The following is a 25,710-nucleotide window of genomic DNA, read 5'->3' as shown; positions in this document are numbered from 1 at the left end:
TGGAGAACAAGCTGCCCTCCAGCTTTAACATTTCTTATGGTGATTCATTAATTTTTCATGTGCAAAGTGACTCTTATGGTGAAGTGAGAACTTGGCAGGAAAGAAAAATTAAGTGTCTTTACAAGGGATCTGTGGAGATAAGTGAAGATCACCTAAATGAGAAAAGCAAAGGCAATTTATTCAGAGCTTGCTATACCAAAGGAGTCAGCTACCGTCCCTTGTGTTTGGCAGAGACTTAAAGATAGGCAGAGGAGTAGGGAAGCTTTAGAGTGGAAGAAGCTTCAGGTGTGCCCTAGTTGGAGGCTCTTGCATGGGGAAGATATAAGCAGGCTCACCAAAAAGTGAGGTATCCTATGCGATTGGTTAGTTGTGCATATTTAGCTTTCTCTGGTCCTTCCTACGTTGAATAAATCTCAGAAAATTATGCCATGTGAGAGAAGTCATACACAAAGGCCACTACCTACTGTATTATTCCATTTATATGAAATGTACAGAATGGGAAAATCCATAGAGACTGAAAATAGGTTGGTGGCTGCCAGGGGCTGGGAGGAGGGTGGGCAAGGTAACTGCTTAATGGTCATGTGGTTTCCTTTTGAGATGTTAAAAAGTTTTTGAAACTACACAGAGATAAAAGCTGCACAACATTGTGAATATATTAAATAACACTTACTTGTTCACTTTAAAAGACTGAACTGTGTAGCATGTAAATTAATTGAAATAAAACTATTATTTATATTAAAATTGATAAAAATCTAAAGATCAGAGAATCATAGTTTAACTTCAGATTATTACATCAAGTTTTGTGTATTTAATTGCTTCTATGTGGAGACAGTGTCAATTTAGAAGACCTCTTAATGCGAAAACATTCCTCAGTCTCAAGATAAAACTTGTGGTTAGAGCCCCAGCTATAGAGTTTGGGTACTGGTTGCAGGTGCCTGTTGTGCACTGTGTCTCACAGCACAGAGGTAGGTGGCTGAGTCACTAGGCTGAGAAGCTGTAATGTATAAAGTACTACGTCCTGATGATTTATCCAGCGAGGCATTAAGTCTTCCACTTGTTTGCTCTCTCTGACTTGACTGAATTAACAACAGAGATGTGAGACCTTTCCCAGGGTCCTGCCTAAACCACTGGAGGTTGTAAATAGCGCTATCAGTGAAACTGCAGTTGAGAACCAAGTTGTCTCCTTCTGGAACACTCAGAGCTGCAGGAATCTGTGTCACCTCCTGTTTACTGCTCACCCCTGTTCAGAAAAAGAGCAATAGACTGGTTAGTGGGTAATGATTCCTTAGAAATTACTTTTAAATTTATTTTTTCAATTTCCACAGAAACTCCCAGCAAATCATACAGGCATAACAACTCCCTTTCTTTCTCCCTCTTTCCTGAGAGAAATGTCCTGGAGTCGGCCTGTTCTTTGCTCATTTCCAGTTCCCTCTAACTCACATTGCAACTGCAGCCAAAGGATGAGCAGGCCCAAGAGGGTCTCCATTCCTTCTGTCATGTAGACCCACTGAAAACCGAAATCTTATGTCTGAAATATGGAGAATGACTCACAAGATAAACGCTCTGCTTTGTATCTCATATGTTCAAACATCTCTACAGGAAACAGAGTTGGCCCAGCCAATCCGAGACAAGTCTCTCTCTTTCTCTCTCTCTCTGTCTCTCCTCTCTCTCTCTGCTTGCTCTCTCTCTCTCTCTCTCTCTCTCACACACACACACACACACAGAGAGATCTGCAAAATGTGGGAGGTGGAAATGGAATGAAAGGAATGAAAACACTGCCACTTCAGGACCAAGCACAGTACCGCTAGAGAAATGCTTCTTTCTCCTCCACTTTCACCTCCTCCTCCTTCTCTTAAAGAAACAAAAAAGTCTGAATATCAGATTTGTAGAATGTAGCCAAATCAGTGCATAGAGAGAAATATATATTCTTAAATGCTTATATTAGAAATGAGAAAATATATAAATGTTTTCCATACTGTTACAGCAACTTTCTCCAGATTCCTATGACTGCTGTCTCTTCTTGCCACTTCAGTGCTTAAGGACTGGTTTCCTGTAACTCGCATTTCTGTGAAAAGGCCCTTTCTATCATCTCTTACTTGTCAAATTGCAAAGAGAGTTCAGAATCATAATATTAATATTCAGTTTTGTTGGTAATGTCAGGAAATGGAAGCTCTGATATTCTGATAACTGAAATATAATTAATAAATGTCTACCTATGTTGTTTACATATTATTGAATGCAAAATTTCCATTTGGCCGGGAATTTTTCTTAAGAAATACTCTTATAAATACACTTATAGCATTGTACGTTGCATGCAATGGTTAAAAAATGTGGAAAAAATTTAAATATTCTTTCCATATAGATAGTCAATACATTATGGTAGATCTGTATTGTGAGTTACTATACTTGCAAAAAAGTGCAAGGTGGGTTACATTTTCTGAGTTGCAAAAGCTTCTCTCTCTTATTCAATTGAATCACAGCATTTTACATATAGTGTGATCCTATTTGTGATTTTTAAAAGTATGTTTATTGTGAGTTTGTATTTAAATGTATAGAAACAGTGGAAGTGTGATGAAACTTTTAACAGTGATTAGGAACTCGTCAGGAGCAAATCAATGAAGTATCACGTTTTATTCTATATTGCCTAGATACTTAAATAATTACATCTTAATTTACAAAGTGATTCGTCATAAAAATGGAATACAGGTGCATAGAAAACTAGGGAAATATTGAAATAAAAATATTAATATAATGATTTCATGTTAGCAAACTTTCAAGATTCATTTATTTTTCAATGCATTGTGCTACAGTTGAAAAAAATTGAGAGAGCCCAGACATTTCTCAGAAAAATAATGCTCAATTTATGAACTTGACACTAGACCTTTACCAAGAATGAAAATGTTAGATTGGAGAAAGTTTCAGGATCTTCTCTCTCCCTGTCTTGTCTTTACTGGTGCAGTTCTTGATTTCATGTACCTTTTCCTTATTTTTCCCCTTTCCTTCTTTTCATTTCGTTTTCTACCTTTGTCCATTAATCTCACATTTTTTTGTGCAATGCCCTCTTTAAATGGAGGTTATCTCCCCTCTTCACCAGGGAGACAAGTGTGGTCCAATCTGCCCACAGTGTAGTAACACATGGTGGTGCCTTTGAGGGTTATCTGGTGCAGGACCAGGGTACTAGACTTATTGTCCACAGGGATGGGCAGTGATATGGTTTGGGTCTGTGTCCCCCCGAAAATCTCATTTCAAATTGTAATCCCCAGTGTTGGAGGTCGGGCCTGGTGGGAGGTGTTTGGATCATGGGGGTGAATTTTCCCTTTGGTGCTTTTCTTGTGATGGTGACTGCGTTCTTGTGAGATCTGGTCATTTAAAAGTGTGTGGCACTTTCCCTGTCCTCTCTCTCTTCCTCCTACTCCAACCATGTGAAGTGCTGGCTCTGCCTTCACCTTCCGCCATGAGTGAGAGTTTTGTGAGGCCTCCCCAGAAGCCAGACAGATGCCAACAACATGTTTTCTGTACAGTGGTCAGAACCGTCAGCAAATGAAACCTCTTTCCTTTGTAAATTACCCCATCTCAAGTGTTTCTTTATCGCAATGCAAGAACAGACTAATACAGGCAGTGAAGTCATTTGATTGATCATCTCGTTCTTTAAACCTCCAATCAGCTACTGTGGGCAATGGTTATCAAACTGTTGATACCAGAGATTGTGTCCTCATTTCCTCCAGTGATAGAGTGGGAACAGGGGATATTCACTTCTTGTTTCAGCACTGCCCTACTCTTGTGGCTTTAACATTACACATAATCCCTGAGGAGAAAAACGAGATTATCTCCAGACCCTCAAATAAAGGCAGATTTTTAAGATCAAGGCACAAGGGGGCTTCAAAAATTTATAGAAATATGGAATTAAAAGGTAACAATTAAAAAATATAAACTTTATTTCTCAACGTAAGCTCCAATAAATTCAAGACAATTTTTTTTTTAGCAGAAATAGTTAGCCTTGGCTAACTTTCTCAAAACACTCTAATAATAAGTAGATGTTGTCAATGCAGGTTTTTTTTAATATTAATTGAAGAAAAAATAAATGCACATTAAAGATTTTTTTGCGATTAGGAAACAAAAATAAGTCAGAAGAAAACAAGTCAGTATTGTGAGATGGAGGCCTAATGATTTCCCATTGAAACTCTCACAAAATTGCCCTTGTTTGATAAGAGGAATGAGCAGGAACATTGTCGTGGTGAAGAACTCTCTGGTGAGCTTTTCCTGGGCATATTTCTGCTAAAACCTTGGTTAACTTTCTTAAAACATTCTAATAATAAGTAGATGTTGTCATTCTTCACCTCTCCAGAAAGTCAAGAAGCAACAAGCCTTCAGCAAAAAAACAAAAACAAAACAACAAAACAACAAAAAACAAACAAACAAACAAAAAAACCTGTTGCTACAACCTTTGCTCTTGACCAGTCCACTTTTGCTTTGCCTGGACCACTTCCACTTCTTGGCAGTCACTGCTTTGATTGTACTTTGTACTCAGTATTATACTGGTGAAGCCGTGTTCATTTTCTGTTAAAATCCTTTGAAGAAATGCTTTAGGATCTTGATCCCACTTGTTTAAAATTCCATTGAAATATCTGCTTTTGTCTACAGCTGATATGGGTGCAACAATTTTGGCACCCACTGAGTGGAAACTTGGCCCAACTTTAATTCTCAAGTCAGAATTATGTAAGCTGAACAAGTTGAGGTGTCTATGGTGTTGGCTATTGTTTCCACTGTTAATCGTTAGTCGTCTTCAATCAGGGCATGAACAAGATGAATTTTTTCCTCACAATCAATGTGTATGGTCTGCCGCTGCATGCTTCATTTTCAACATCATCTTGTTTCTTCGTAAAATGAGTTATTCATTTGTAAACTACTAATTTCTTTGGGGAATTGCCCCCATAAACTTTTCAATGATTTCACCATTCTTCAACCCCAGCTTTACCTTAAATTTGGTGCTTGGTTTTGTTTCAATATTGGCAGAATTCACGTTGCTCTGATAGGAGCTCTTTCCAAACTGTTTTGTCCTTCATCCTTCTTAGTGCCTCAAATTCGATACTGTGCACAATGTCATAACAAGTTAGCAGGAGTTTATTTTGATGCAAAAATTTAAAAGTTATGCATAAGTTTTTTGTAATATGCATTTTTCATGAACTTGTTGAAGACCCCTGGTATAGTACTGAGAAGTAATTTTATCTATGACTCCTTTCCCCTAGAAAGAGCCAAATATGGCTAGGGTTATGTAGACTCGCTAGTTAAGAGACAGGACTCCCTGGATCTGTCTCTTATTTTCCCTCGGATTCAGTAATATAGGAAATTCTATAGCAAAGTAAACTCTTCTGTGAGCTTTCACTGAGGGTTATAAGCTAAAATTTGTCCCTCTAAAATTTATGTGTTGAACTCCTAACCCCAAGTACTTCAGAATGTGACCTTACTTGGAGTTGGGTTCAAGATTATTTCTTGATTATAGAGGTATCTAAGTAAAATGAGGTGGGCTCTAATGCAATATAAAGGGAGAAATTTGGACACAGATATACATAGAGGGAAGATGATATGAAGACACAGGGGTTTGATGGCCATCTACAAGCCAAAGAGAGAAACCTGAAACAGATCCTCCTTTCCTTTATTCTGTTGGCATCTTGACTTCAGACATTGCCTCCAGAACCATGAGACAATAAATTTCTGATTTTTAAGTCCCCAGCCTGTGGCACAAACTAATACACTGGGTATGATATAGTGCCTCACACTGAGGATGTAACCTCCTCAAAAAGTAAACAGCTGTTATCTGATCAGTTGCCCTTAGCATCTTGGGTGAAGGAGAGTAAGACAGTGCAGGCAGCAGGTTTCTCTTCTGATTTCTTGGTTTAGAACACCATCCTTTCTTAGGCCTAAAACTCTTACCCAGGGTAAGAGTCAGACAGTCAACTCTGTCATGAGCTTCTTTATATTCAGGAAAACCCCACCAAGGCTTATACCATCATAAGAAGATGGAGAAAGCCCATCTAAATAACAATAAAGAGCAAATGAGGCTCAGATGCAGAGAGTAATGTGTCCAAAGTGACCAGAAAAGTATAATCAGAGCCTGATCAGGAAGCCATGTCTCCAGATGCCCGAAATGCCTCTAGATATCATCTGTCTCTAGGAGAGCATTTATAGACTGCATGTCTTGGTACAAAGGAAACAAGAGACTTGGGATCACACTCATCCTTACACCCCGGAAACCCTATCCATGACCCACTTTTCCCCATTCTCCATGAGTGTGCCTGGTGGTGACACACACTAAGAATTGACATGCAGAGAAGAGAAAAGAGAAAAGAAAGGAGGGGACTGTAAGAAGGAAGGGAGCAGCCTAGAAGACTTTTTCACATTATCTTCTCAAGTTCAAGAGAAATGAAATAGATTGAGAAAAAAAACAGTATCTTCCCCACCAAAAATATCTACTTTTCTCTATTCCAAAAACTTGAGAAAAATACATCAATTCAACTTGAAAGTTGTATAGCTACTTCCTGTCTCCATCTTTCTGTATTGTCCTATTTTGAGCAGAAACAAAACTTTTCATAATGGATTGAGACAAGGCCAGGAATTATTGAATGTTGGAAGCTATGCACAGACTTCTCTGCTTAGAACAAAGAGAATAAAATGTATAATTTGTCACAGTTTCTGCATGACTTCACTACCGACTGTGAGCCAAACACTCTTTCCCCAACTGAACAGGCATCTTATTGACAGACGCAGCAACCCCCTCTTGTGACTAAATACATGAATGCTTTTGTTCAGGTCCTGGGCAAGTCTTCCACTTGCTTTTGTAAAGTTACTTTACAGATATGGAAAAGAATCACTTAGATGTGCCTGTGATGTTACAGGAAGGACCTCACCAATTTTGGTCATTTGTGGTTTCAGAATGATCATCACGTGTGACAAGCCATTTTTGCAATATTAAGTGTTTGCCTTTTTGTATTATTATCTTTAACTACATAATTTTTCCTTCATTCAGGCAGTTGGGTGATTCTCTGCTTATTACTTTCAGGAAAGGAGGTATAGCTGGATGCAGCAAAAGATTAACCGCGGTCATTAAACAATTATGAATATTTGCATGGTCTATTCCGGAATTATTATGAGCATGTTAAAGGCAGAGTTTAGAGCACTATAGTGCTATCTTCTGTAATAAACAGAGTTTTAACAGTATTGGAACCAACTTAATAGGAAGTTAAACTTCTTTAATAGGAAGTTAAAATGTTGTAAAGAATCCAGAGAAAGTAAAAAGAGTAAATAAAACAATTAGATAAAACATGTCTAAATTTTAGAACATTGAAGGAAACACTAAGATAATTGGCTTATGGCCTTTAAAAATATATAGAAGTTTTATTTTTTAATTGACAATAAAGAATGAAAAGGCTTTTATTCATAGTGGAGAGTCTCATATATTGTTTTAGCCTATTTTCTTCTTGGAAAGTCTGCAACTAAAAGTCTTGTCTATCCCTAATCCTCTCTGCTGCCTTTCAAATCATAGATAAATTTCCTTCTGTTGTTGAAACAAAAATCATTGCCTTCTTTATCATCAAAACACAGTATTTTCTACTAATTATGATAGGATATAGTTTAATCAGAATAGGCATAACCCACATTAAGGCGTTCCTAGGTGTGTTTCCTGGTTCCCTTAGCACTGTTATCTAAGTTAACACAAAATCGATTGCCTGTCTATATCATCCATCCTCCTGAAATGCAGTACTCTCCCAATTGCAGTGTTTTTCAAAGTTAGATCTCTCGATCTAATGATCAAAATCATTAGACAACTTTCTAAAAAAAAAAGCAGACTCTTGACTCTGTGTCAGACCTATAGAATCAGAATCTATGGAAATAAAGCATTTTTAAAATAAAGTCTTCATGTGCTTCTTAAATGTACAGTAAAATTAGAGAAGTGCTGTCTAGTTGGTTAACTCTGGAGTTTTATGTGTTTTTCTTCATCTTATTTTATGATACCTACAGCATTTACTTTATCTCAGAAATGCCTTCATCTCAAAACTTATGTAAACCTCAGTTTCCCAATCTGAGAAATGGGTTAATATTACCTCATAGTTTGTGTGACAATAAAGATGATGATGAGTATGACAAAATTGGCACCAGGTAAAGCAGGAATCCTTCGGTGATTTTTGTATCCCTTCACCTGAATACGCTGGGCAAACTGTAAGGCTGTAAACCCAAAGGGTTAAATACAACAAAACCAGATGATGTGGGTTAAAGAACACTTGGGTCTCTCTTCCTAAATCAGGAAGCTTCTACTTTTGCTCTCTTGTTTCCAGGCCTCCCTGCCTTTCTTCTCCACAAAGCAGGGAAGGGAAGAGCTGATTCTGTTTTTTAGAGTCCATTTATAATTAGGGCATTAGTCATTACTTTGACTCAATAGCTAGAACTCCATAATCCACTCTCTCAAAATTATATCTCTTACATTTTTAAGTCCCTGCCTCCCTGGAATAATAAGCAGATTTAAATAGAGTGGCCAACTCTGCCACTAAGTCTGGCCAATAAGGCAAGGAAAATAAATAAGACATAAAGATTATAATGCAAGAAACAAAATTTTCTTCATTTGCAAATGCCATAATTTGTGGACTTAGAAAATCCAAAATAATTTATGACCAAATGATTAATATTAGTAAGTGTAGCAAGTTCAATAAACATAAGGTCAATATGTAAAAACCAATTGTATTTCCATACACTAGCAACAATTAGAAAATAAAATTTTTAAATCTTCATGAAATGTCTATACATGGAAGTAAATCTAATACAGGATATGCAAATCACTACATTGAGAACTAAAATCATTGCTTAAGACATTAGATGACATTAGCAAATGGATAGTCTATAATTTTGACACAATGACTCAGTATTTTTGAGGTAGCAATTCTCCCCCAAATTATCCATAGGCTTAATGTAATACCAATCAAAACTGCAAGGGAAATTTTGTAGATTTGGAAAGGATTTAAAATTTAGAAACTAATTCTAAAATATGTATGGAATCAGAAAGGACATAGAATGGATAAAATAATAAGGGGAAGAACACAAATGAAGAAAAAACACTGATGAGTTTCAAATTCTACTCTGAAGCTATATTAATAAGCACATTATGAGATAGTTGGGAGGCTGAATTAACAGAAGAAACAAAATATAGTGCAGAAATAGATCTGTACGTGTAGGATCACTTGATTTATGACCCAAACACCACTGCAATTCAATGGGGGAAAGGAAGATCTTTCCACTAAATGGTCATGGGGCAATAGGAACCTTGACACCTTTTGCATAGCATCATGAAAACTGATTTGAGGTGGAAAATGGGCCTACATGAAAAAAGTGTGTGTATTACTTTAAGCAGGCAAAGATTTCTCAACAGGGCACAAAATATACTAACCAATAAAGAAAAATAAATAGTTATTTGGACTTTATCAAAGCTAGGAATTTCTGTATCTCAAAGAAAATCATTATGAAAGTGAGGAGTCAAGTAATGGATTAGTAGAGAATTCACAATACATGGTTTCGACAGGGGCTTATATCCAGAATCTATGAAGAATGCCTACATGTGAACAATAAAACAAGCAAACGACTTGAACAGGTACTAGACAGAAAAGAAAATCCAGATGGACAATGAGCATATGAAAAGGTGTTCAGCATCATTACTCTTCAGGAAAAGCAAATTAAAACCACAGTTTTATAAGATACCACTGCATGTCACCATAATGGCTTAAATTAAAAGACAAACAAAAAGAAATCTGATACCATTTTTTGGTGAAGACGAGGAGTAACTAAAACTTCCATATATTGTTCATAAGAGCATACAACTTGGTAACCTTTCAAAATACATTTGATAATAACCACTAAAGCTAAATATATGCCTATTTTATGGCCTAGTTAAGTCCATTCCAGTGGAATTATCCAAGAATAGTGAGTTTATATGTCCACCAAATAAAATTTAAATAAATGCTTATAGCAGCCTTTTCCATGACAGCACAAAACTGTAAACAATCTAAAAAACTCAAATGTCTATTTCAAGAAGAATGGAAAAATAAATTATTACATATTTATACAGGGGAATTTTACATATAAACTTAAGAATAACTTATGCATACAGCAATATTAATGAATTTCAAAGACATGACATTGAGAGAAGAAATTGAGACAGTAGGATATAGGCTGTACAATATAATTCCAGTCACACAAAGTTTAAAATCAAGTGATGAAAGCCAGAATCGTGGTTACTCCAGGTGGGGAGTTGGGGAAGGGCTGTCGGATTGGAAGGGGCAGGTGGGAATCTTCTGGAGTAACGGAAAATTTCAGTATGTAGGTCTGGATGGTGTTACCCAGATACAAAGAAGTGTAAAATTCCATTGATCTGTAAGCTAAAGTTTTATTCACCTCATTATGTGTTGTACCTCAATTTCAAAAAGAAAGAGACGAAAGCAAAGAAACAGCATTTTTAAATGTTCAGATAAATGTGAGTACCATCACCTGAGAATGGGGAGACCTGACTGGGGTGTCAGACAGTGCTGTTGGGTTTTGTAAATATATGTGAGCATTATTTGGATTAAAATAACATTTATTTTAACGAGAAGGGAGGAAACACTGCTGAAAATCCTAGACAAGATGAGTACTGAAAAATATCTGATAGCCTTATCAATACCAAAACCGCTGGTGTTAAAGTGAGAACTTCCCTTGGAGTGACCTTAACAGGGGCCAGATTTGAGTGAGACTGAAGAATGGAAATTAAGAGAATGAGTACAGACAATTCTTTCAGGTAATTTGATGATAAAGGGATGAGAAATATAGAGATGTGACTGGTGGAGATGTGGGCTTCAGGAATACTATATTAAAATGAAAAAGATTTACTTATATTAATGTGACCAGATTATTGTAAGACAACACAGACACATACACACATTTTTTTCAGCAGAGAGTATATGCACCTGTGCAGTCTTTTTCCAAGTGGTCCACAACTGGAATCCAGGACTCTGGCGCTTCTGAATTTATGTGAGGGAAGTTCTGGGATGTTAATAAGAGTAGACTGACCCATGAACATGCACAAGGGACTGTCTAGGATGCCTGGACAGAGTGAACAGTAGTCCCTGCCCTCTGGCTTTGTCTCATGACTTCATTCTCCAAAGGACCATTTGGAAAAATGTCCTGGGTATTAAATAAATACTCATTCAGGAGGAAGAGCAGCAGAGATGCCTCTGCCATCATTCCAGATCCCCAGCTGCAGGGTTTTGATGCAAGTTGCAGGTGCCTGGGGAACACTGTGCTTGCACAGCACAGAGATAAGTGGCTGAGTCTTCAGGTTTGGGGCCTGTGATGTGCAGAAAGCTCTCCTTCTTCGTTAATGTGGCTTTTAGCCTTTCTTTTTCCTTTTCTTCCCCAGCTGAATACAGGCTGAAGAGGAATTCAGGGCCTTTCCCAGGATCTTGCCTATACCAGAACAGCCCTCTTAAGCCGCTGACTGTGTAACTGCAGTTGAGACTGCTACTCTCTCCCTCCTGGAGGCTCAGGGCCTCAGGACTCTGCGTCACCTGGTCTTCTCCACTCAACCCTGTTCAGGAAAACAAAATCAGAAATTATACAAAGCTTTTAGTTTAGCAGCTTTGAAAACTTCCCACAGGAAAACTGAATGAGCTGAGATTAAATCTTCATCTCTCTTCCTCAGCTTTTCATGAATGGTTCTCATTTCTTAACCTCCAACTTACAGCCAAGCTGAAGCCACAAGACTATGAATGCACACTCCAACATTTTCTCCATGCTGGTATCTCAGCGTAGAGACAAATTATGATAATTTCAACCTTCTTTTCTCAGAGGAGCTGCTTCTGTATCTTAGTTCATATTCTCGAATGCAGGAAAGAACCTTTCTGTTGGCTGCTCAACCAATCAAATGCAAGTCCTCTAGTAATTTTCATGCTTTTGAAATTAAAGGCAGTTGTAGGATGAGAGTAAACTGAGCCACTGCCACCTTGTGGCCACAGTACAGTCCCACAGTATCCACTTCATGCCACCTCCTAAGAAAAAGATTCTTCATATTTGGTGGGCATAGTGTATATGAGGTTTAAAGTGGCAATAAGAAAAGCCTTATTTTATTTGGACTCTTAATTGTCTAGATTGTTTTTTGAATGGTCTTTAAGGCTAAGCTGCAACCAGAGGTTATAAAGGAGTTGAACCCAACTGGTAAGTGTAATTCTGTGTCTCACTAAAAAATATTTCTCACTAAAATACACAAGAACCTCAGCAGGTGAAACCTTAAAAATACTGGAGCTCTGAAAATAAAAGATGGGGTTGAGGGGATCAAATAGCTTGTGGATATGTCTAGAAACCTCTCTGATGCAATGTGCAGAGAATTTGGAACATAAATTAAGAAGTCTATGTCTTCAAATAATTTTCTGTGTGACTACAGGATTGAGACCAACTGTGACCGAAATTCAGGGTCACAAAATTGGTAGATCTTAAAAGGAAGGAAGTTTTGAAAAAGCATGGCAGAGAGAAAAAAGAGGTCTCCATTTCTGGACCTCAGAGAGACCTGAAAGTCACTGTGTGTGTGTGTGTGTGTGTGTGTGTGTGTGTGTGTGTGTGTGTTGCGAGGGAGATTATTCCATGCAAATTATAAATATTTTACACAATATAAATAATACACAGCAAAAGTAAGTCTTTCCTCCTCATCTGTCCTTCAGTATCACAGTTCTCATTACAGAGGCATCTATGCATCTGTTCTTTCAAACACTCTCATACATGTACATACTCAATATTTTCAGACAAACATACATATCATTCTGTGCCTTGTTTTTTGTCCACGCAAAATGGCCACATAATATTCCATTGTTTGGCTGTCCTGTATTATATTTAAACAGTTTTGCATTTTTGTATTTTCATTTCCAATCTTTTACTACCAAAGATGATGCTGAAATGATTATCCTCATAAAAAGATGCTTGCCAACATGGACAAATATGTTAATAAAAATTATTGAAAATATGTAAATGACAACAGAGAACCCATGCATTTTTCATTTAATAAATATTGCCAAAATGCCTCTAACAAGCGGTAGCATTATACACATTTACGATGTGCGAGTGTCAGCTTCACTTCCTTGACAACACAATGTATTATTAAACATTTTTATCTTTCTGAAGCTAATAGATGAAAAATGCTAATTCAGAATACCACTTCAAAATTTTCTCTATTATTACTGAAGCTTGGATTGAAAAAATAATTTTAAAATCCATTTGTATGTCTCTCTTTCAATAGTCTATTGAAAATTATGTTTAAGTGTTAGTTTTGGAGGCAGAATACCTGTGATCAAACTCTAGCTCTATGATTTATTTTCTATGAAAAATTTGCTCAGAGATTTTCTGTGACTTAGTTTTATCATTGAACTTAGTTTTATCATTGGATGGTGGAGAAAGAACAGTACACACCTTAAAGAATTACTGTGAGAATCATTTGAAATATGTATTGAAACCAACGGATATATATTGATAATGATAGATACATAGGTAGATAGGTAGATTACATACTACCTAGATAAAAATTAAAATAGTGGCTAAGGCATAACAAATAAGTAACATTAGCTATTATAGTATTAGCACAATTTTCTTTTGGAAAGTTAATTTTTTGTTGGTTTACTAAAGCTTTTTATATATTAAAGTCACATTTTATGTGACTTTATATTTTGAAGCTTTTTATTCCATTTTGGCATTTGGTTTTTGCTTTTTTATTGTATTTTTGCCATGTAGAAATATTTGCTTTCATATACTCTTACTTATGGTATATTCAAATGTATTCACCTTTATAATGTCTTCTGAAGTTTTGGTCTTGCTTAGAAAATCTGACCCACTCTAAGCTTACTTTTTTAAATCCTGAAAATTTCTGGTATATTTTTTATTTAATCTTTTTAAGCCTATCATTTGGAGTTATTTTGATCTAAGGAATAAGGTAAGGGGTTATTTTTTTCAAGTCGCTAGACAATTGACTCAACATTATGTGCTGAACAATCTATTATTTTCTCCCTGATTAATAATACCTTTGCAATATAGTAATTTTCTCTATGTAATTTGTTTCTGTCTTCTGATCTGTCAATCTATCTAGTTATGCTTTCACTATTGTCAAAATTTTTTAATTATTTCGGCTATATTATTTAATGTATGATTGAACTTGTCTCCACTCTATTGCCCTTCTGTTTTAAGATTGTTTCTTATTTTCTACATGTTTAGTCTCCATTTAAATTTTTGAATGAGCATGTCTAATTTCAAATAAATGTATGAAAATTCCAAGGTAGTCATAATTTAAACATACCCACTACTATAGAAATAAGAGTTGCTGAATTAAAAGAGTAGTTACCTAATGAAAATTAACCTCAAAATATTCTGACATAAATCCTAAACTGTTTTTCCAAGAATATTGAAATTAGCAATACTAGGCTAAGATATCATGGCAAAACTAGTATTCCCTAATTAGTTTGATTCTATGACACACCACTGGATTTTATAATTGAGATATGTTTATCATATGCCAATAATTTTGTAAGTAAATTTTGTCATTAAATATGTGGTCATCTTGTTGAATTATCCATCACTTATATGAATTCTCTTTGGATTTGTACCAATAGCAGTCTGCTCCTAGTCCCCATTAACTTTGATGCCCCTCCAACCCTTCTTCCACTCGGCAGTAAAAAAAACGGTTACACAGAACATGCTGTACTAACAGTATAAACACGTTGTTCTTTGACTTTTTTTGAGAATAAGATAATTTCTCAGTTATCTACAAATCATTACACTAGTTTGCATATAATTCATCATTCACTGATTTGATTTATTTTACTCACATTAGCAAACTCTGACTCTTACAAATCATTTTCAATAGGCAGTTTTTCTCTGTTTCTGAATATATGTACCTAAGAAAAAAGTTGAAAAGACCAAAGATAAACGCAAGATCAGGGCAGGGCTATTTATAGTGCAAGGACAATTTATATTTATTAGTGCAGGAACTAAGAGAACCTAGACTGAATGTGTGATAGATGGGTAACAGAGCCACAGAAGGTGATTTAGAAATGTGAGTTTTACACAAAGTCTTGTTTAATTTTTAAAAATATTTTTATTTTTTCTTTTGAAACAATTTTAGAATTAGAGTTTCAAAAAATGTACAGAGAAGTCTCACATATTCTTCACTTAGCCTACCCAATGATAACAACTTGTGTAGCTATAGAACAGTATCTAAACCAAGACATTAACATTGGTATAATCTGTAGAGTTTATTTAGGTTTCTGAAGTTTTACATGCACTGATTTTTATGTGTATGGTTCTATGCAATTTTATCATATGTATAGATTCATGTAACCACTGCCACAATCAAGAATCACAACGGTTTCACAATCACAGCTTTCCTCATGCTACTCCTTCACACAGCCACACCCTTCCGCTCCCCACATCTTTAATCCCTGACAATCACTAATCTGTTACTTACCCCTACAATTTTGTTATTTCAATAATGTCATATAAATGGAATAGTACAGTAGCAATGTTTTAAAATGGGCTTTTCTCACTCTGCATGAGGGATAAAAGCATGATATCTATGCAAGTTATTATGTTTATAAACATTTTTGTTCCTCTGTATTGCTATATTGTTATGAATGTGCCACAGTTTGCTTAACCATTCACTCCCTGGAAGACATCTGGGTTGTTTCCAGATTCCAGATTTGGGCTGTGATGAATAAAGCTGCTATGAATATTCATGTACAGGTTTTGGTGTGAATATAAGTTTTTGTTTCTCTAGGATAAATCCCAAAGAGTGTAATTGCTGAGTCATGTGGTAAGGCATGCATAATTTTATAAGAAATTGCTGAACTATTTTCCAGAGTGCCTATATCATTTTATATCCCTACCAGCAACATATTAGTGATCCAACTTCCCTCAATTTTCAACAGCATTTGATGTTATCTTTATTTTTTATTTCAGCCATTCTGATAGGTATATAATAATATCTCATTGTGGCTTAATTTGCATTTCACTGATAAATGATAATGTTGATCATCTTCTCATATGCTTATTTGCAATATGTATATCCTCAAAGTGAAATATTTGTTTAATGCTTTTTTCCCTATTTTCTAACCGGTTTTTTTTTCTGTTACATTTTGGGAATTCTTTATATATTCTAGCTACAACTCTGTGTCAGATACCTGGTTTTTAAACATTTACTCCCAGTCTGTAGTTTATTATTTGATCTTCTTAACAGGATCTTTTACAGAGCAAAAGTTTTAAATTTTGATGAAATCCAATTTGTGTGTGTATATGTGTGTGTGTATGTGTGTGTATGTGTGTGTGTGTATGTGTGTGTGTATGTGTGTGTGTATGTGTGTGTTTGTATGTGTGTGTGTGTATGTGTGTGTGTATGTGTGTGTGTGTATGTGTGTGTGTGTGTGTGTGTGTGTGTGTATGTGTGTGTGTGTTGTGCTTTTGGTGTCAAATCTAAGAACTCTTTGCTTGGCTCTGCATCTTGAAGATTATCTTTATTTTTTCCAAAAGTTTCAGAGTTTTACATTTTACATTTAATTTCATGATTCTCTTTGAATTTATCTTTTATGATGTTTATTTTAAAATAGATTTTTGGAAAGGTGGAATGGGTCATTATTTTCATCTTAATAGCCACAGCTATTCCTTCTCCCCAGTCATAACCCCTGACAATCACTAATCTGTTATTAATCCCTACAATTTTATTTCATGAATGTTATATAAATGGAATTGTAGAGTGGTTATTCTGCTTTGAATAACCAAAATGTACATCAAAGACTTTTAATAGTTAAAAGTTTAAAACCTTTTATATTTTGAGGCTGAAAAATTTCCTTTTTATCTCACTATGATTACTCTACCTGAAAAGTTAATTTAAAAATATAGGACCCACATCAAAGCCTTTTCAACCCATCATCTTTGGAAACTTCTTGTAATTTATTACAGGGCAATTTTTTATTATAGATTTGGAAAATAGTTTTATATCTGTCTTATTACTGAGAATAACTGGAAACTTTTCCTAAAATTTATGTTCTTTTAAACCTTAATATTCCCCGGGAAAATTGCCCATCCATTTTGGTCATCAAAATGAACTGAAAACTAGATTTTCTTTCTTCATCTATGACTTCTTTTCTGATATTTAGGCACATGTTTCCTGAAGAAAAGACTAATTCTCTCCAAATTATCCCAAGAATGAGAAATCGCTCTTTTTGTCATTACTTTTTGTGAAAGTCGTATGCTTTCATCTATTTCTTTCCACAATCACAGTTTCAAGGCCAAATGGCCTGGCTCCCTGGGATGTAGTCATGCTTCTTCCCCAAACAGGGTCCTGATTTTGCTCTCATGGGTGAATTTTGAAAAGGCCAATATTACAATTGAGGATAATACTTTCTAAAAGTCTCCTTAAGGGTTAAGAATCAAGAAGTTTTTATTTCAATTGAAATAATTCAGCCTTTGGAACCAGAGACAGGAAATTAGAAAAGCAAGCTCATTTTCCTTAAGTCTTAGGCTAGGACTTGTAATGGAAGGAATATCTACCCAGAAATTAAGTAAATCAAGTAGGTCACTCAATGGGAAAGAAAAAAAATATAAAAAGAAGATGAGCAAGTCATGGCAATATACAGACAAATGGCAACTGACGGTGTGACCCCATCCAGTTGTACACAAGGGCAGCAGATGCTGTTTGAGAACACCCACATGCAAGAATAATTTTGTTTGTTCCACAGAATTTAAGATGGAAGAGAAAAGTATGGGGACACAGAGAGAACTGAGACAACTGTGATTTTCTTTCAGCTTAGCCCCTATATGATTGCTCTTAGTTTTATAGAACTCATATCTCCAGCCGTAGTAAGTAAATATTTGATGCTCAAATTCTAAAACTCCTAGAATAAACCAGAAAAGAGATAAGACAGAGGGATGCCATCAATGGCCAAAGCCAAGAAGAATCAGCATGCATATATAGGACAAACTTCCAAGTCTGCAAGAAACCAAATCAGGTATAAACCTTTGTATAGAATCACTCAAGTGATCATGATGCCACTGTCTATGCCAACAAGGTGGAGACCATCTAAATTGCAAACCTAGAAATAGTACCTCATGAGAAAAATGTGTAAAAATGGAAAGGAGATATATGACACATGTAAATATAAGGGATGTTCTCACGGTGATGAGAAAAGGACAAATTCGTAAAATAATTGATCTATACTTGTCTAGCAGCATCCAAAGGATAAAACACTCTACCTGTTAATGCTATCAATCCATTTGATCTTCAATCAACAAATATTTAATGTGCAATCACTACATGGCAAGACCTAGCTAATGGTGTACAATACATACATATTTCCTGACTCTGTGGTGCTCACTTTTATAAGCATAACAGGAATTTTTTGAATCTATACATAAATGTAGACATAGACATAGATGTGTAAAAGACATTAACTGCAATGTTTCCTATTGAATTGGACTTTGGAAAGAACCAACAAAGGCTTACAGACCAGAATATATGTTTGGAGATTTTTGCAAAATGTGTGTAAAACAAATATATTGGAAATACCTCTTAAACAAGATAGGTAATTTATTGTTTCAGGTCTTGTATTTTTAAATTTCTACTAAATGTTGCGAATCCTCTTTTGAGTATCTCTCATTATTATTGTTTCCTATACCAGATTCTAGGGTTTATTTTTCTTGTTTCAAATCTTTGATTTATTCATTTGTAAACTACTTAAACATCTATTTTCTTTAATAGAATATTTCTCTGGAACACTCTACTTACTTTCCTCCCATATGTTTTACAAAATTTAACTGTTTGGATAGTTTATTACTTGATGACTTGGCTACATAATTTACATAATTCCATCCTTCTCTATCTCTGACTCTCTCTCTCTGTCTATTTCTTTCTCCCTGTCTCCATTTTCCCCCTCCTCTTTCTCTCTAACACACACACACACACACACACACACACACACCATTATGCTCTCTTTTTTAGTATTATTTGCACATCGAGGATAGGGATTCCTTTCAAAAGGAAGAATGTCTTTCCATTTGGAGTTCTAGATGAAAACAGATCCACCAGGTTTATTTCTATCTAATATCATCAAACAACAGCAAAAGGGCATGACTGTTAAGTAGTTTTGTGACAGTTAATCTGCACGTGAACTTAATGCAAGATTATAGGAAGTAGAGGCCACAAGGAGTCATCAGCAGTTAGATAGTAAGGAAGTTCCTAGTGATAGCTTACTGATGACAGGAAACTTGCTAAGAGGTAGGAAAAAAAGCTGGATAGTCGTTAGTAGCTAGATAGATAGAGAAAATTTTGTGATTCGGGGCACTTACAAGAGTGTTTAGTGGTTGCAGAAGAAAAACGTGCTATATTCCAGGGTCACAAAAATGGTCAGGGAGCAATACTTGAAAAATTTAAGGGTAAGTATCAGGTATTCAACTCCTGGAAATAATCTAGGAAATCATATAATAACTGTATGTGTGTGTTCATCTCAGCATTATTTGTTACAGTAAATAATTAAGATAATCTAAATAGTCAACAAAATGAAATCACTTAAAGAATTACTAAAATCATACATTATAATATCATCATTAGAATGTATAATGTTAATCTATAAATAACATTCTGTAAGTAATTATTTCACAATATACTGTTGGGTAAAAATGTATAATAGAAAACATCCTATACGACATGATTCCATAATATAGTTTTTTTCTGAAAGGTAGAATTTTGGAGCTATCTTATTTTTAGCTTTCCTTCCTTGGATATTTTATTTTTTTACCTGAAACATGAATAACTCTGTAATTGCATATAGAGAATGTGACCAGGTAGTGAAGTTAGTTCTGAGCAAAATGAAGAGCTTCGTTTCTCCTTGGTGTTAAGATTTGTAGTAATGTTTATCCTATGCGTAGCATTCCAAGTCACTCATGGCGCAGCACGAGTTGAAGGAAGAGCGAGGGTCCAAGAGGTGTGATTTCCAGCTCTAGATATTCCAGCTCTAGAACAGCGATCAGCCTTAGTAAGCAATGCATAAATACTTGTGGAACGAACCTAAATCATCTAATAATTTGCATACAGATTCGGCCAAGTGTTTCTTAACTTTTTAAGAGTCAGTTTCACACTTTAATGTAGTCACGACAAATTTCTAAAAACATCTTTTGCTGGCTGGGCACGGTGGCTCATGCCTGTAATCCCAGAACTTTGGGAGGCTAAGGCTGGTGGATCACCTGACATCAGAAGTTCGAGACCAGCCTGGCCAACATGGTGAAACTCCATCTCTGCTTAACAACAACAAGAAAAAAATACAAAAATACAAAAATTAGCCGGGCATGGTGGTGTGCACCTGTAATCGCAGCTACTTGAGAGGCTGAGGCAGGAGAATGGCTTGAACCCAGGAGATGGAGGTTGCAGTGAGCTGAGATAGTGCCCTTGCACTCCAGCCTGGGCGACAAGAGTGAAACTCCATCTCAAAAAAATATATATATAGCCAAACAATCTACTTCAAGATAAAGAACTGAAGATAAACATGCTGTTGATGAATGACAATTTCAGATATGTTCTCTGAGCCAGAGAAAACATTTTCCTTAGAGTGAAGTTTCTTCTAAATCTCCCTCTCTGTTGACAGTGCCTCCCTGCCTCTTCCTGTTCGCACTGTGACTCTTGCCCAGGTGTTTATATCGGGGGACACTGAAATATGAAATATTTTAAGGCCCCCTAAGGTGAATATTTCACTGTAGTTTCACCTAGGGGACGAAAGTACATTGCTGGAACCTCAAGCTGTGAAGCTATGATGATACAACTGATGAAACTGTCTGATTTCTGGAAGTTCAGAGAATACCAACCCTTTGTTCCATTCTGATCGTTAAAAGACTCCTGATTAATAAGGAAAATAATTCTCCCACGTGGTGGATGTCTGTACAGAGTAAATAATAACTAAGTTTTAACTTCATATACACAATCCAAGGTCACAGACTCTTTCTGCAGCATAGAAATTGCAGCCTGGATTTGAGTTACCTTCTGGGATTGGCTAGATCTTGAAAAAGAGAGAAAAGAGAGGAGAGGAGAGGAGAGGAGAAGAGAGGAGAGGAGAGGAGAGAGGAGAGGAAAAGAAAGGTGAGAAAATTATAGTGATTCTCCTGGTAGTATAGAACTTCACATCAGAACACACAAGCAATGGGGAAAAGATTCCCCATTTAATAAATGGTGTTGGGTAAACTGGCTAGTCATATGCAGAAAACTGAAACTGGACCCCTTCCGTACACCTTATACAAAAATCAACTCAAGATGGCTCAAAGACTTAAACCTAAGACCTAGGACCATAAAAATCCTAGAAGAAAACCTGGCAACACCATTCTGGACGTAGGCATGGGCAAAGACTTCGTGACTAAAACACCAAAAGCAACGGCAACAAAAGCCAAAATTGACAAATGGGATCTAATAAAACTAAAGAGCTTCTGCACAGCAAAAGAAACTATCATCAGAGTGAACAGGCAACCTACAAAATGAGAGAAAATGTTTGCAGTCTATCCCTCTGACAAAGGGCTGATATCCAGAATCTACAAAGAACTTAAACAAATTTACAAGAAAAAAGCAAACAGCCCCATCAAAAAATGGGCAAAGGATATGAACAGACACTTCTCAAAAGAAGACATTTTTGCAACCAACAGACATATGAAAAAATGCTCATCATCACTGGTCATTAGAGAAATGCAAATGAAAACCACAATGAGATATCATCTCATGTCAGTTAGAATGGTGATCTTTAAAAAGTCAGGAAACAACAGATGCCGGAGAGGTTGTGGAAAAATAGGAACGCTTTTACACTGTTGGTGGGGGTGTAAATTAGTTCAACCATTGTGGAAGATGTGTGGTGATTGCTCAAGGATCTAGAACTAGAAATACCATTTGGCCCAGTAGTCGCATTACTGGGCATATACCAAAAGGATTATAAAACATTCTACGATAAAGACACATGCGCATGTATGTTTATTGTGGCACTATTCACAATAGCAAAGACTTGAAACCAACCCAAATGTCCATCAATGATAGACTAGATTAAGAAAATATGGCACATATATACCATGGAATACTATGCAGCCATATAAAAGGATGAGTTCATGTCCTTTGCAGGGACATGGATGAAGCGGGAAACCATCATTCTCAGCAAACTGTCACAAGATCAGAAAACCAAACACCGCATGTTCTCACTCATAAGTGGGAGTGGAACAATAAGAACACATGGACACAGGGAGGGGAACATCACACACTGGGGCTTGTTGGGGGTGAGGGGCTAGGGGAGGGATAACATTAGGAGAAATACCTAATGTAGGTGACAGGTTGATGGGTGCAGCAAACCACCAGGGTATGTGTATACCTACGTAACAAAACTGCAAGTTCTGCCCACGTAACCCATAACTTAAAGTATAATTTTAAAAAAAAAGAAGAAGAAGAAATTGTGGTTGGGGCTTGAGTTACCCTCTGGAACTAGCTAGATCCTGAAAAAGAGAGAGAAAAGAGATAAGAGGAGAAGAAGGGAGAGAGAATTATGCTGATTCTCCTGGTGGTACCCGTGAGCTTGTAAGGAACTAATGTAGGACAGGATTCTGACTCCCTGTGCATTACCTTTTTCTCCTAAACCCCATCAGGCAACAACAACCTGCTGCTGCCCCCAGATTTTAAAGCTGAGAAAAGCCAGAGTCCTGCATTTGTGGCCATCTTTACCATGCTTTGTCAGAAAGAGGCTATGACTATCCTCAGTAGGCAGGGGAGCAGAATGTTGCAAGTTCTTTGGAGTATCAAGCTGTAAGATGTTCCTGTGCCAGAAGAGAAAATGTGATTTGCTGATATCAGTTTGCCTGTGTTATACCATAGCTTTTTGACACGGTTGGAAATTTTAACCTATTTGGTCTTATTGTAATTTAATAGACAGAAATTATATCCATACATGTACATGAGTTAAATTAAATTGAAGGGTTTTAATGATTCAACCATTTACTATATTCAGCCAATGCATCAGAGATGGACTCATAAGTTTCCTAAGAAATAAAAATTTATTATGGGTTATGATGACTACTGAGAACAAATTATCATCCATCTTTTTGCATTTTCATTTTGGTCTGTGGCTGAAATCTACAGTGAAATATATTCACAGATTTTTCTTCTGGACAGGGAGATAAAACATTTTCACTCTCAATCATTATAACTCTTTCTTCCTATGCACCAAGGCATTGGATTCTGGGAAAATTTATATTAGATAAAGTTTCTTGTTTGCTTAATGGCATTACAGCAAGTTTCTTGATTGACAAAATTTGTCCCATTGCATGTGGCCAATAGCAATCAATAGTAAGTCTGTGGTAGGAAAAATCTGTCTTTCAAACGTTGCACCCGACAGTCTAAATGAGTGCAGCCAAACTCATCAGGGCAAGCATTCTTATTCTCTTATATCATAAATAAAGCAATTGGAACATTACAAATCCCTCTGTCAGCCACTGCTGTGGCAGATGTGGCTGAAAGACTTTTTTCACTGGGGACAACTCTATAGTTTTACCTTTCAGCAGCATGAAAGTTGGTGACTGATTTACGTGGTGTCAATGTGTAGATTTACGAGTGTGATTCAGTTGACCACAGCTTTTAATTGTCTACTTATGTTCTCTTCTTTGAGTCAATATAATTGAATATAATATAATGACCTATAGTCTTTCTTATTAGAAAATACAGCTTTTTAAAGTCCACGATGATTTAACTAGTGATACAATTATCAGAAAGTGGTTGTCTCTAGGAGGAAAAATTAGACTGGAAAGAGACACAAGGGGACTTTAAGGATGTAGGGAATGTTCTATATATTGTCTTGTTACATGGGTGTATACGGTTCTCAAAACACATTAAACTAAACATGTAAGTGCATTTCATTGTAGAAAAAATTATACCTCATAAAAAGAACCAAAATGAAATAATATATACACAGAGAAAATTAATGTTTTTAGCTGTCTACAGTTGTTGCAGGAATTTGTTTATACTTTTCTAATTGCTACAGAGCAGCTGTGGTCTGTCGTGATTATGGTCTACTCTGATAACTGTCTGAGACTTGGAATCAACAAAGACTAGCTGGTCGTTAATATGTCCTGGGATGCTAAATATACACAAATGAAATGACTAAAGAAAATAAAACGCCCCAGAGTCTGAGAATGAAGATTTATGGCTACACATAATAATACAAATACATCTCATAAGGTTATGATTGTGTAAAATTAGCTAGAAACCAGAGTACATACTAAATGATCCCATTTAATTAAAGTGCAAAACTAATCTGTACAGCTAGATGTCAGGATAATTGTTACTTGGGCTGGTAGAGACAGGAAGCAGGTACAAGAGTGGCCTGCCATGTGGGTAATGCCCTTTTTGTTGATATGGGTCCTGGTTACATGGGCTTTTCCAAATTGTGAAAACTTACCTAACTTTACAATTGTGCAGGGGCACATTTATTTCTACATAGGTTATTTTATTTTATTTTGGTTTCTTTTTTATTGAACTATGGTTGACATAATAAAAAGCACAGATACAATATATTCATTTTAGTAAGTTTGAGAATTTTATACACCTGTGTAACTATCACCTAAAACAATACGCAGAACATTTTCATGATCACAGAAAAATCCCTTTGTGCTCCTTTTTAGTCAAACCCTCCCTCCCAGAGGAAACCACATTTTTACTTCTATCACCATAGTTTAGTTTTTTTTCTTGAATTTTATATAAATGGTATCATGCAGTGTTTTGGGGGAAGGGCCTGGTTTCCATTTGCTCAACATAAGGCTTTAGAGATCCATTAATATTGTCATGTGTACCAGTCAGTAGTTCCCTTTTATCTCCTGTTGATGGACATTTAAGTTGTTTCCAATTACAGCAAATATAAATGAGGTGCATACACAATTTTTTGTATGGATCATTTATGGGCCTATATTTTCACTTGTCTTTGCTAAATATCTGTGAGTGTTCTTGCTGGGCCACTGCAAGACCCCAGAGTGATTGTGCCATTTTACATTCTCACCAGAACTGCATGAAATGTCTAGTTGTTCCACGTATTTGCCAATACTGGGGTTGTCAGATGGCTTGTTTTTAGTGCTTCTAGTGGGGATGAATGACACCAGAATGTAGGTTTTATTTGCATCTCCCTAATGACTTATGGTGTTTAACATATTTTATGAATTTGTCTTAGTCTGTTTGGGCCTCTATAACAAAATATCATAGATAAGTGACTTGTAAACAACAGAAACTTATTTCTCACAATTCTGGAGGAAGCAAAGTCCAAGATCACGTTCCCAGAAGATTCAGTGCCTAGTGAGGGCCTGCTTTCAGGTTGGTAGTCATCTTTCCAGTGTCCTTACATTGCCAAAAAAGCAAGGAAACTCTCTGTGATCTCTTTTACATGGGCATTATTCTCATTACCTAATCACCTCTTGAAGGCCGCACCTCCAAATACCATCACACTGGTAATTAAGTTCTGTCATAAGTTTGTTTAATGTGGTTGCTGCCTTGGCGTCCATTTTCAGGCCTGACATAAGTCATACTTCATCTCCCTTGGCCTAGTTAGAACTTCTCCTCCCTTTGTGGTTGTTCCTCATCCCACTGACCAACACTTTCCACAGCTGTTAACCAAGATA

General features: G+C 36.2%; 1 gene segment (V, D, J or C); it reads right to left on the bottom strand.

Annotated features, from left to right (window-relative positions):
• Positions 1 to 3,838: 3,838 nt before the first annotated feature.
• On the bottom strand, positions 3,839 to 11,942 carry LOC107130366 (T cell receptor alpha variable 20-like). The segment is given in 2 exon segments: positions 3,839 to 11,602; positions 11,757 to 11,942. Coding segments are annotated over 2 exon segments (399 nt in total).
• Between the last annotated feature and the right edge of the window lie 13,768 nt (positions 11,943 to 25,710).

This window comes from Macaca fascicularis, chromosome 7, assembly GCF_037993035.2.
Source record: "Macaca fascicularis isolate 582-1 chromosome 7, T2T-MFA8v1.1".
NCBI lineage: Eukaryota > Metazoa > Chordata > Mammalia > Primates > Cercopithecidae > Macaca > Macaca fascicularis.
Note: the sequence above shows the minus strand (reverse complement) of the source record. Positions and strands in the feature narration are given on the sequence as shown.